Source organism: Filicampus tigris, chromosome 4 (assembly GCF_054856515.1).
Source record: "Filicampus tigris isolate MCC_2025a chromosome 4, RoL_Ftig_1.0, whole genome shotgun sequence".
Taxonomy (NCBI): domain Eukaryota; kingdom Metazoa; phylum Chordata; class Actinopteri; order Syngnathiformes; family Syngnathidae; genus Filicampus; species Filicampus tigris.
The window spans coordinates 9,454,765-9,467,535 of NC_141220.1; the positions used below are offsets into that span (position 1 = coordinate 9,454,765).

At 39.3% G+C, this 12,771-nt stretch overlaps 1 protein-coding gene across 4 annotated transcripts in view; it reads left to right on the top strand.

Annotated features, from left to right (window-relative positions):
* ldlrad3 (low density lipoprotein receptor class A domain containing 3) overlaps positions 1-12,771 on the top strand; it is a 107,589-nt gene that overhangs the window by 53,097 nt on the left and 41,721 nt on the right. For all 4 annotated transcript variants that reach the window (XM_086029641.1, XM_086029643.1, XM_086029644.1 and 1 more), the window contains one exon: positions 5,984-6,109. In XM_086029641.1, the coding sequence (XP_085885767.1) occupies positions 5,984-6,109 (126 nt within the window). The remainder of the gene's footprint in view (positions 1-5,983; positions 6,110-12,771) is intronic.

Genomic DNA, 12,771 nt, shown 5'->3' on the forward strand with positions numbered 1-12,771 from the left:
TTACTGTACACATTTTTCTTCATTTTAACATTAACTTTATTAGTGCATTCTACTGTGCACCCATATTAGTAAAGTTTGATTTAATTAAGTAGTGCAACAAATGTATAAGCATTGCACTTGAATTTTGAAGTGGAAATAAAATGGGGGTTTACAGTGTATGGCATTTTATTTCATAATTATTCAAGACACTGATATGTTTGTTTTCTTTTAAACCTTTAGTCTGAAAATAATCCTGACCTGCTAACACCCTGAGTCAGATACTTTATTGATTTTCCACCTTCAATAGTGTTGAGCAGTCTGAAATTTTGAAATCCTGTTTTACTCAACCCCTGTGCTCTTTTCTTTCATGCTAGTATCTTTAGTTCCTCCACATCTTGCCTCTACTACCCCCCCACCCCCACCCATCAATCATGCATGCCCACCACGACTCAGCCTATAGTGCCAAACAAGTTATTCTTCTCTCTGGGGAGGTGAGGAAAGAAAGAGAAGAAGGGCATATTGGGGAAAGGGCAAAACACAAAGTATGCAAATACACTAGCAGGTTCCATCTGACATGAATTATGTGCATGTACAGCACAGTAGACAGAAAATAGTGTTCTAGTTTATGTCAGTTTTGGTTGCTGCTCTACCTGGCCTGGATTTTAATAATTTATTGGAAACTGTAAAAAAGAACACTAATTAAAACATATCAAATTTGTATTAACTGTTTGTTCTTTTGATTTTCTTAACATCGAATAATGTGCTTAATTGGAACTAAGTACAAATGTTGTTAATTATATTGGCTTGTGGAAGAGTTTGTCTATCATTCATCTACTGTATATACTGTACAGTAGTGACAGAAAGTAGGATGTCATGAATGTGTGTGGCTACACAGTGGAACACAGGTTGTTGCTGCCCAGTGGTATCTAGGTTCAATTTTCTCCTTCGTTCTCTCTGTGTTGTGTCTTGTTTTTCATTGTGTTTGTGTAGTTAATTTCTGGCTCTTTCACAGTCCCGAAACATGTATGTTGGGTCAATTAAAGACAGCATGTAATTTGATGCTGATTAGGGGTGGAACTAAAAATGATATTAATCGAAAAATCGGTTTTGAATGAATAGATGCGAGTGCACTGAATTGAACAGAATTGAATGATTCCATAGATTATTTAAAGAGACGTATTGAATCACCCTTTACTGGAGGGACATATTCTTGAAGGAAATGTCACATTTACAGTGCTGACATTAAGTTTATTCATATGTCTGTGAAATGTTAAGAAACACTTTGCATCATACCCTCTCGAACTGAGCTGTCCCATATTGAATTGAATCATAATCCCACTGAATCAAATTGAATCGTTCCACTTTAAAATCTAACCGTCCTTGAATCGTATGGCACCCCATTTATTGAGTTACGTATTGATTATTTTATTTGAGGGATGCTGATCCTGATGCTTCTCCGTTTCAATGTGTCAACTCAGTAATTGGCTGGTGATCTGCACAGGGTGTACTCTCTCTAAATCTGTAAACCTAGGTTTACTGGGATAGCCTCCATAGAAAATGGTAAAATGGATAAATGTGTGTGTGCAAGTGCAAGCTCCACTATAAAACTGTCTCCTCCAGCTGTGGATTCCACTGTAATCCTGTCTCATACTGTGCTTGTGATAGTTTCACCTCAGGAATCATCTTGACTATTGCCTCTTTCGAATTCATTTGAGCTGTACCCATCAACATTCAAACTAAGTTTGGAACTTGCCCAACACCCTGCTCTCTCATAGTAAACAACTTCTATGGAGCGAGGAAAAAGAACATTTGGCACCGAGATTTAAAAGTTCAAATTATGAAAGATGGTAATGAGGGAAGACAATATGCTGGATATGCCGTCAACTCTGTGAGCATTTTCCAGATTGTCAAAAGTAAGGGTGCTGGATGAAAGTGAAGTAGGACATCTTCATGTTTAACAAATGAATGGTAGAATTATTGTTTTTCCACGTCTTCTACTGAACTGCTTTGTGCTTGCTGTAATATTTGCCCTGTTTTAAATCCCACTCAGCTCATAGCCTTGCATCCTCAAATGCATCTAAGCGCTTAAGCTCCATCCTTTTGCTGTCTTGCCCACCCATGAATTTCTCTTCATGAGCTTGCCCTTCATGTGACTTTTGAGTTAATTGGGAACACAAACACTTGGTCAGATAAATCTAGCCAGCAGCAGAAGTGGTAATGAGGATGTAGATGAGACAGGAAGTGAATGAGGGATCACGGCGCAATCACCGAGCAGTCCCTACCAGGAACATCATAGCCATGTATTTTGCACAAGGCAAAAGACAGAAGCAAAATAGAAAATTACAGTCAGAAAATCAGGTAAAATGTTGTATACGGGTAAATTCTGTGCTCATCCCAATTCTTTTTTCCATATAGCTGAGAGCCATGCCTCTTTCCTCCTTGTTCTCCAATGGGCATGATATACCATGCCTAATGAGCTTTGGGTGGTTATGGGTGTGCTGTCCAGGTAAACAAAGGCTTCCCAGAGTACATAGAGATTGGACTCAAGCCCAGCTCCCTCCCTTGTTCTGCGGATTACTTTTCATCTTGGAGACGGGCGCTACCCTTGCTGTTGCTGTGCCTATACCTCTCTGCTTTGCCAAATATATTTGTGCTACTTGAAAGAGCCTATAAATCCACACACATTGTTGTTTATTGAAAATATTGTGCCCCTGGCATTTCAATTGTAACTATTTCAACATTCAAGAATTTTTATAGTCCATGTTCTTTTTAAGAGAATCTCAATGCCGTTTCTGTCACTCTAGTAAGAAGTAACCATATAAAAAATAAAAGTAATTGTTTTTTATTTCTGCTCAGTTAGAGCTGAAGTGAGCTGACGGCATCTTGTCATTCTCAATATGCAGTAAAATACAACTAGCTGTCAGTAAGTCATATTTCTAATCTTGATAATACTTGAAAATTGATTGTATAGTATCTTTGCTATCAACCACTGCCAATTAAATGGTGTATATACAGTACAACTACGTCACAAGGTTCATATTATTAAAAATAATAATCACTACACGTTTTATTGTCCACGCATAACGTAATACAGTGGACCCCCGCGGAACCTCTGCCTACACACACTCACACAGTTCCACCTACACGTACTACAACAGGGGTGGCCAAGCACTCAAAGGCAAAGAGCCACAATTTTGAGTGTGTTACTGCAAAGAGCCACATACATAAACTGCTCCTTTGCGTCCCCTTACGTTAACTCTCTTTTTCTAACTCTCTTTTGCATGTTTTGACGAACTCCCGTTCATTGTATACCTTTGTAGCCCGTGAAATGTTCTAAGCTTCCTCTAAGTTGATACAAGTGCTTCATAAATTTGGGGAACGATGTCTACTTTTCTGCCCGACCTGTAAGTTGAGGTCAACCCAAACATATTTTTTTCAAGAATATGTTCTATGCAAGCACACTAGTTGAAACAAGGCATTCTGAGAAATATTGCGTTTGTTGAATAAGAGTTAATCCACCCATTTTTAGCCATCTCTGTGGGCGGCCATTTTGTCACTGAAAATGACATCCAACTGCTCAGGGCTCGGGTAACGACCAATCACAGCTCACCTGTTTTCTGAAGCTGAGCCGTGATTGGTCGTTATCTGAGCCCTGAGCAACTGTGATGTCATTTTCAGTCGATAGCAAGTGACAAAAGATCTGCCCCATGAGATGGACAAAAACAGGTGGATTTTGCTGCTTAACTCATATTCCACAAACACAAAATTAATAAGAATGTCATGTTTCGACTAATGGACCTGCATACAGTACAACATATTGTAAATATTTTTTGGGGTTGACTTCCCTTTTCAGTATGTCATCGTTTTAAGCACTGGGACTCTTGACTGAAAAATAACCTCTGTCATTAAATGTTTGATAGCCTGGAGTTGTGTAGTAGGTATATTCACAAATTCTGTACTAGCATTTTCGAATAGTCGATTATATAGTAAATATAGTAAAACTGCGCATTTTAGAGATCTTTTATTGTGGGCAGCCTACATGCAACCCTGTGCAATAATCACTGTCTAATAATACTGTCTAATCAGTATCTTGATATGTCACACCTGTGAGGTAGATGAATTATCTCGAAAAAAGAGAAGTGCTCTCTAACACAGATTTCGACAAGATTAGATTAGATGAGTGTAGATGACTAGATTAGTTAACGTTCTTTGAGAGGTATAGGCATTTTGTGTACATAGAAAACGTCTTATATCGTTGATTTCAGCTCATGAAAAATGGGAGCAAAAACAAAAGTGGTGCATTTATATTTTTTGTTCAGTGGATAAAAATAGAAGTCGAATAAAGGTTTTTAATACATTAAAACAATTCGTTTTTAAAACAAGTTTGTTTTTATGCTTTTATTTGTTTTTATTAATCACATTTTCACTCTGTCATATATGACCTGTTTGTTTAGGTTTGGTCGGGATGACATCTGGAATTGATCCAGCCTGTTCTGGGAGATAACTTTCCTTTGTCTTAGCCCTGTGTTTGTTTTCCTCTCCCGTCATTGCTGTATTGTGCTCGGATTTGGCGCTTCCCTCATCATACTTTAAGAAGGGTTTAGGTTTTGTTTTCTTTACACTTTTGAAACGTTTCTTGTATGGTTGATGTTTTTTTTAATCATCCCACCCGAACAGAAATCTTAAAGAACCTGTATTTACTTTACATATCCTGCCAATCCCACTTGCATATGCATATGCTTGTCTAGCTTGTCCAAAAAGGTATTTCTTTCTTTGCATATATTTGTGTTAAGGATTTGATTAATGTGAGGAATATGTCTCAGTTGACATCAATAAATCTCAACTTCACAGTTGTAGTGCAATATCTTTCAGTGGCACAACAACAACAACAACAACAACCCTTTTTTCCACAGTTCATGAATGAATGTGATGGATTTGCAGTGAATCTACATGTCCTCCAGATTAGAAACATTGCATTTTATGTTTGGATAGAAACAATCACGTCACCATTGTAAAAGATTGAAAACCCTTTTTGCAGATAGCTCTACGAAACAAGTGGCTTGCAAACCAATGGGCATTTGTTTTACTTTAAAAAAGACTAGTGTGTAAAATATGCAATGAATAACTTCCATGTGATCGTAAACATTTGAGAAAGTCTTGGATCTTATGTCTGAAACAAAACACTCACTATAAGATGGCATTTTGAGTTGTCCTTGATAGTTCAAGTACAAAATTGCCTTCTTCTTGCCCTGCTATTAAATTCTCATGAAATAATGGATTAGATGTTGCCCTGGGTTCCTTTGTGACATCTTGGATGAGCTCTTGGGCTCTGGGCACTCCTGGGAAGATTCACCACTGTTCCATGTTTTCTCCATTTGTGAATAATGGCTGTCACTATGGTTTGTTGGAATCCTAAAGCTTTACGACTGCTTTGTAACGCTTTCCAAACTGAGAGATGTCACTGTCTTCATTCTTCACTGTTCTAGAATTTCTTTGGCTCGTGGCATTTTGTGGCAACTTTTTAATATCTTTTGGCCAACTTCATTTCGTCAGATAGCTTCTATTAAAGTTAAATCTTGACTGAACACGTCTGGGGGTAATCAAGTTTGGTTGCGATGAATGAAAATGAACTCAGCATTCCCAAAAATACCATTAGCCGTGATTTGTAGGGACAATTAGCGTTGAATACCCCCCCCACACACACTCCATAAATAAACTCATCAGTGAACTGGATTGTACTTCTAATTGGATTATCTTTGTCTGACAGTTACATTTGATTGATTATGTTAAACATTAAAGTGTGGAAGCCATGCAAAAAGAATTTGAGAAGAGTTCAAACACTTTTTCACTCCACTGTATCTGTGGTCGAGATGAGATGTGTTTTTTTGCCTTATTGATGCCTTCTTATCGTAATGAATTAATGGATTTTTTGTTGTTGTTGTGTGCTCTGCTCGAAGACTAATGTGTGATTTTACTTTGTTTCCTCTCACCAATCACTCCTCAGCTAAAGTCAAGTCCAAGTGTGCACCAACGTTCTTTGCCTGTGCCAATGGGGTCCACTGCATCATTGGACGTTTCCAGTGTAATGGCTTTAGTGACTGCCCTGACGGGAGTGATGAGGAAAACTGCAGTAAGTCTCCCACATCAACATAAAACAAGTGGCACGTGTCTAAGGCTTTGGTTATTTGATCACATGACGACGCGGAGGGTATCCAATCATAACATATCGGTAAAAATATTGATTTTGTACTACAAAAATATTGTTCATTTATAGTTCACATTCTACTTTAAAAATGAGAATTAACAATTGATTCTGGTGAACTGGAACTATTACTGTAAGATTCTCACATTATAAAGCTAGCACATATGCATCACAGTCAAGAGAATGAAGGTTGGCTGGAACTTTCTGGTTATTGCTATAAAGTATCAACAATTTAACAAGAATAACAGAAACAATTACACAACAATTATTTGTTCTTGAATCACTTTTTTAAAAAATCTTTGAAATATATGTGTGGTTTCTATGCTTATCAATTGTGCTGGATTTACACATTTCAAGACATTCAGCATTGATGTCAATGTTTATTAACTTAAAAAATAATAATGAAATTAGCGGAACGTTACCAGTTTGAAACGGCTCTGCAAAGGTTGCAGTGTCCTCGAAGTAGAAATGGAGCCCCTGATTTCTCTTAATTAGCAGGTTGGCATCTTGTAGTGTAGGCATCACCAATCATGTGTGAAGGTGAGGGTAAAAGACAGTACTAGTGCAAAGTGCTTCTGATCAAGGAATTTGGAGGCATTTATGTAGTAAAAATGATAGTTAACCTTACTTGTAGGTCCACTGATAGTGTAGTGGTACACACGCCTGAGTTGTGTGTGGGCAGCGTGGGATCGATTCCCGCTCAGTGTCAGTGTCTATGTGTGCCCTGCGACTGGCTGGCGACCAGTTCGGGGTGTAGTCTGCCTTCGCCCATTGACGGCTGGGATAGGCTCCAGCAATTCCCCGCGACCCTGTATAGGATAAGCGGTTTGGAAGATGACATGACATGACCTTACTTGTATGGACTTTCTTTTTTTGTAAAATGTATCTGGATAAGAGACAATACAGACCAACAAATAAAAAGTGAAAATGTGCTTATCTAATGGGAAGTCAACCCCAAAAGATCCTTTACAAGAATATGTTCTGTACAGGCCCACTATAGTCGAAACATGACATTCTTATTAATTTTGTGTTTGTGGAATATGAGTTAAGCAGCAAAATCCACCTGTTTTTGTCCATCTCATGGGGCAGACCTTTTGTCACTTGCTATCGACTGAAAATGACATCACAGTTGCGCAGGGCTTAGATAATGACCAATCATGGCTCAGCTTCAGAAAACAGGTGAGCCGTCATTGGTTGTTACTTGAGCCCTGAGCAACTGTGATGTCATTTTCAGTTGACAGCAAGTGGCAAAATGGCTGCCCCATGAGATGGCTAAAACAGGTGGATTTTGTTGCTTAACCCATTTAGGCCGGAAGTGCATTACCACGTTTCTACCACTAAAGCCGGGAGCACTGTTGCATATTTCTACCTTTACAGCCGGGAAAGCGGATACGTCATTTCTTTATTTTAAGACTAGAGCTGCAACAATATGTGTATCTGTATTGAATCGTTCGATACAGTGGTCATGGTTTGGTGCGCACTGAATTGAACAATACACAAGATTTTTTGATGAGGAGAAGCTGCGCGGTCCACTCCGCCTTTTTATATGCTGCATTGTCGAGTGCAGACTTATTCAAAATACGGTACTGCTCCTCCCACATTCATTTGGCCCAAGCTGCTGAGAGGTCACATGGGAATCTGGCGGTTGCAACATGGCTGCAAGCTTATACCGGATGTGGAAGAAGCTTGACCAAACTTCACATCTAGCGTTTGGAAGTTCTTTGCCCCAAATGGCAAATTTGTCGTGCGCAAAACTACAACGGTATGTCACACAATGCTAAACTACGTGAGTGGAAATACAACAAACATGGCAACACTTTTACGCCAACATCACTTCGAAATAAGTGGAACCAGAAGACAAGAAAAAGCTCCAACAAACTTTACCCGTGTCGCTGAGACAGCCATTGGCGCATGATTCCAAGAGGGCAAAAGAAATCGACAAGGCGATTGCTAATTTTATTTCCATCGACATGCGACCCTTTTCTATGACCAATGCCGCAATTCCTGCTTTGTACAATAGGACAAGAGCCAAATTAGCGACGGCTTTGCCAGCAGCCCCGCTGTTGCTCTCACTGCAGACGTCAAGAGCTACATAGTGCTACCTGACTGTTACGGCACATTATATTACTGCGGAGTGGGACGTGAAAAGCAATGTTCTTCAGACACGCCTGCTGGAAAGTCACACGACTGATGATTTAACCAGAGGTCTGAAAGAAGTTTTGGAGGATTGGAAGTCGGTGCGAACAAAAGCAACCATACCTGGGTTAATGCTGTCACAAATGCTGGGCTAGGTCCACGAATTGGATGCTTTGCGCATATAATTAATCTAGCTGCTCAGAAAGGATTGGCATCGTCACAACGGGAAACAGTATGTTAAAGAGAAAACAGCAGTTGTTCCAGCTTAGTGAAAACAAACTCATTTAAGATGTTCCAACTAGGTGGAACTCCTCCCAAGATATGATGAAAAGATACCTTGAATAGAAATCTGCAGCGTTTTCCGCAATGGCTGACAGCGCTGTGAGCAAGAGCATGATGAACATTCAGTCTCTCTCAAGATGACCGTAAACTGTCTGAAAATCTCATCACAGTCATGAAAACCCTGAAAACTGTGACAGTCATGATGTGTGACGCTTCATCTCCAACAACATCCATGATCCTGCCACTTAAAATGAAAATCTTGAACTCTATAGCATAGTCTGATGATGACAGCCCAGCAGTGAGAGATGTCAAAAAAGCCATCAAGAAAGACCTAGAGCAAAGATACACAAATCCCGCCCATCAGGATTACCGACACAACCGCACTGCTTTGGATGCTTGGTTCAAATCCCTGCGACACTTGAATGATGACACTCAAAATGGAGTCTATGGAGCCCTCATCACAGAGATGGTGGTGAGCATTGAACAGGTAGGTATTCTTTTATTTATGGAAGAAATGTTCATTTTGCTAGCTAGTGTTTATTTTTTAAATACTATTTAAATGATTAGAATTTTTAAATTTGAAAATAGTTAACTTAAACAAATATGGTTTGTTTTTTATATACATTTGTATATTTCCACTCATACAACAGAAGCAACCATTTTTGCTGACACTCAAGCAGTAGACTCACCACATATATCCATCCATTATCTGTACCGCTTCTCCTCACAAGGGTCGCGGGGCGTGCTGGAGCCTATCCCAGCTGTCTTTGGGCAGTAGGCGGGGGACACCCTGCATCTTCACCATCAGCATCTCCACCAGAGAAGTCATCCTTGAAGGAGTTGTTTGGAGAGCGGTTTATGGCCAAGAGGCCAAGGATCAGGTCTGCAGCCGAACTGGCAGAGGAGGAGATGAACTTGTACAGGTCAGCAGACTGCATTGCCACAGATGGTAACCCACTGAGATGGTGGAAAAAACATCAGAGCTCTTACTCTCACCTTTCCAAGTTGGCACAACGTTACTTGGCTGTACCTGGAACCTCTGTCTCCAGTGAGAGAGTGTTTTCCACTGCAGGTAACATTGTCACAGCAAGCAGATCTCTACTGTCACCAGAAAATGTGGACACCCTTATTTTTCTGAAGCAGACATGGCAAATGAGTGAAACTAATTTCTGTTTTGATTTTAAGTGGGCCTTTTATGAAAGTTGTTTTTGTTTTATATACGTACAGCTTAAGATGGGTATGATCAAAGCTCCCTTCAAGACTGATTTATTTTAAGGCCCTGTTTTTGTTTAATACGCTGCCGAGAATATACTTCAGAAGATAAATATAGTCTAACTTTTATTTTCTAAGGAGCTATTTATTTGTAAAATATACTGTAATCTGTTGCCTAGAATGCACCACTGAATTTGGGTCATTTCTTCGTCAGATCATTTATTTTGTAAAGTATTTATTTTTTCATGGGGCTGCTTTTGTTTAATGTTTTGCTAAGTATATACAGCAGAAAATGTGTCAGGTATAGCTGCCCCTTATTGCATTTTTATTTTTTATTTTTTTTAGCGTTGTACACCATAGTACAATGGTTTTAAAAAAATAATTCAATGGATAAAGTATGTATGTTTTACTTTCTGCCTTTTCTGAAAATACAGTCAGGGACCCTAGATGATACTGTACAGTACTGTATCTGAATGATTCTTTTGATTTATTTTTGAGCTGAAGCAAATGTTGGTAATTTCAAAATACTAGAAGTGAAAAAAAATATATGTAAGTATATATTTTTTAATATATTTATATATATATTTTTTATATATGTAAATATATTTTCTTTTTGTATTCCCACTTGTATTTTTTTATTTTTTTTATTAAAAATAGTGCTTCTCTTGTACTGACACTTTATTTTTACATTTTTGATTGAAACAATAAATAATAATAAACTCAGGCCTGTGTGAAAGCCACGTGTATAAACTCTCAAATTATTTTGGAATTATGATTCAATCTGCTCCAGGGGCTGAGACATCAATTATTTTGTTGGTGTTGAATTTCCAGGAAAACGTCAGGCTTGTGAATTCTAAAGTCACCCTTAGGTTTTAGAGAGATGTTTCGCCAGGCGTTTTATGCCTTAATGGGTTAACTCATATTCCACAGACGCAATATTAATCAGAATGCCATGTTTAGAATAGTGAAGTCGCATAGAACATATTATTACAAAAAATGTTGTGGGGTTGACTTCATCTTTAAGAGACAGTATTAAGATTGCTTTTATATTTTAGTGTAATTTCAGTTTCTGATGTGAGGGATTTAGCAAATGTGCTTGTTGGTGAGTTTAACTTCATAGCGGGAGGAATTCCCCTAACTGACATGGGATTGGCACTGTTTCATAACCTCTTAGTAGAAAAAACAACTGGGGAAGAAACAAAGCATGTCTTCGACACTAGTACCAGTCAGCACTGGCCGAAGAAAAAAAAACACTTGTTGAAATGCCTTCATTCATTAAATTACAAGGTTTCCAAAAGACACACAAAACAAATAAATTGTGACTTTCCATCTGTATTGTACTCTCCTTACCAACCAGAGACTTCAACACTGTGTAAATACTGTATATCTCAGTTTTCAAAAGTGATGGACACAAACACATACTGAATAGAACAAAAAAGAATAGTGAAATGTTGATGTTTTCTTTAGGACTCACTGAGATGGATAGGATTAGAATTGAGCTCAACAGAGTGACAGCCAAGTTTAGATGTTTTGGAGAAAAAAGTTAGAGAGAGCCGACTTAGATGGTTCAGACATGTCCAGACGAGATATAGTGAGTATATTGGTTGAAGGGTGATGAACAGATTTGGGCATTTTACAAAAAATTGGGCGTTCGTTATTTGTCAGCCATCTGCAGTGTGGGTACCCTTCTGTTGTCCGTCATTCGCCTTTTTTTCTGGGTGGGGGGATTAAAGTGCCCGCCTATAGGCCGGTCCGCCTTTTTTTTTAAAATGGGCTTCCGTCAGTGTTTCTAAACCAGGGGTCACCAAGTCCGGTCCTCAAGGGCACCTATCCTGCATGTTTTCCATCTCTCCCCTGAATTTCAATCAGGTGTGTTGTAGCGGGGAGAGATGGAAAACATGCAGGATAGGTGCCCTTGAGGACCGGACTTGGTGACCCCTTTTCTAAACTATTAAAAATAATAATAATAGCGACACCACCCACCCACGTGCCTTTTGTGTGCACCATGTACCACAATCTGGAAATGTAGTTGTGTGTCTTCGACAAGTGCTCCGCTTGTCTGACTAAAATCTGGAAATGATGTGTGCCTTGATGAGCCGCTTGACTTACTGGGAGTCTTTCACCCCGACAGCTGCTTATGTAGAGCTCTCACCTGCACTGCACACAGCGTGCACTGATTGGATGGTTGATTCTACAACGAGGGCCACCAATCACAAACAAGCAGTGCAAGTGAGAGCTCTATATAAGCAGTGTGTAAGTGCTCCCAGTCAGACAAGTAGCTCATCGAAGGCACACACCAACATTTCCAGATTCCAGTCAAACAGAAAGAGTGTTTCACTGTGTCATAGAATCCTGTTCACAGCCTGGTCCATGACTCAAATCTGTCGCCCAAGCACAACAACTCACTATTGTGCCGCGCCGCGGTCGCAGCGGCCATCGAAGCCTAGAACGAAAAATAGACTAAAGGCGGACTACAGACGAAAGACGGATTAAACACATGGGCTTCCGACTATGCTATTTTAATTTTTTTCCCGTCATTCGTTAACCGTCAGCAAAACGGGCGTTCGTCATAGGTGGATAGATGGACTGGTCCTTCACATAGATGGAATACCCATCTCTGTGATAAGTATGGAGCTGCCAGTAAAGAGAGCGAGAGGAATACGACCTAAGAGTAGGTTGTTGGTTGTAATGAGGAAAGACATGAGGGCAGTTGGTGTTCAAGAGGACAATGCAGAAGATAGACTTGGATGGAAAAGGGTGACACGCTATGGTGACCCCTCATAGGACAAACCGAAAAGAAAAGAATGGAACAAAAAGCCTGTATTGACTTTCTATGGTATAGATAATGACAAATACATCAAATTTAGGGAGAAAACAGAAAATCTTCTGGGGGATTGTTAGCTGATGGGCCTGATTATTGTTTCTGTTTGTTTTCCTCTTGAGCGGTTCTTTAATGGAAT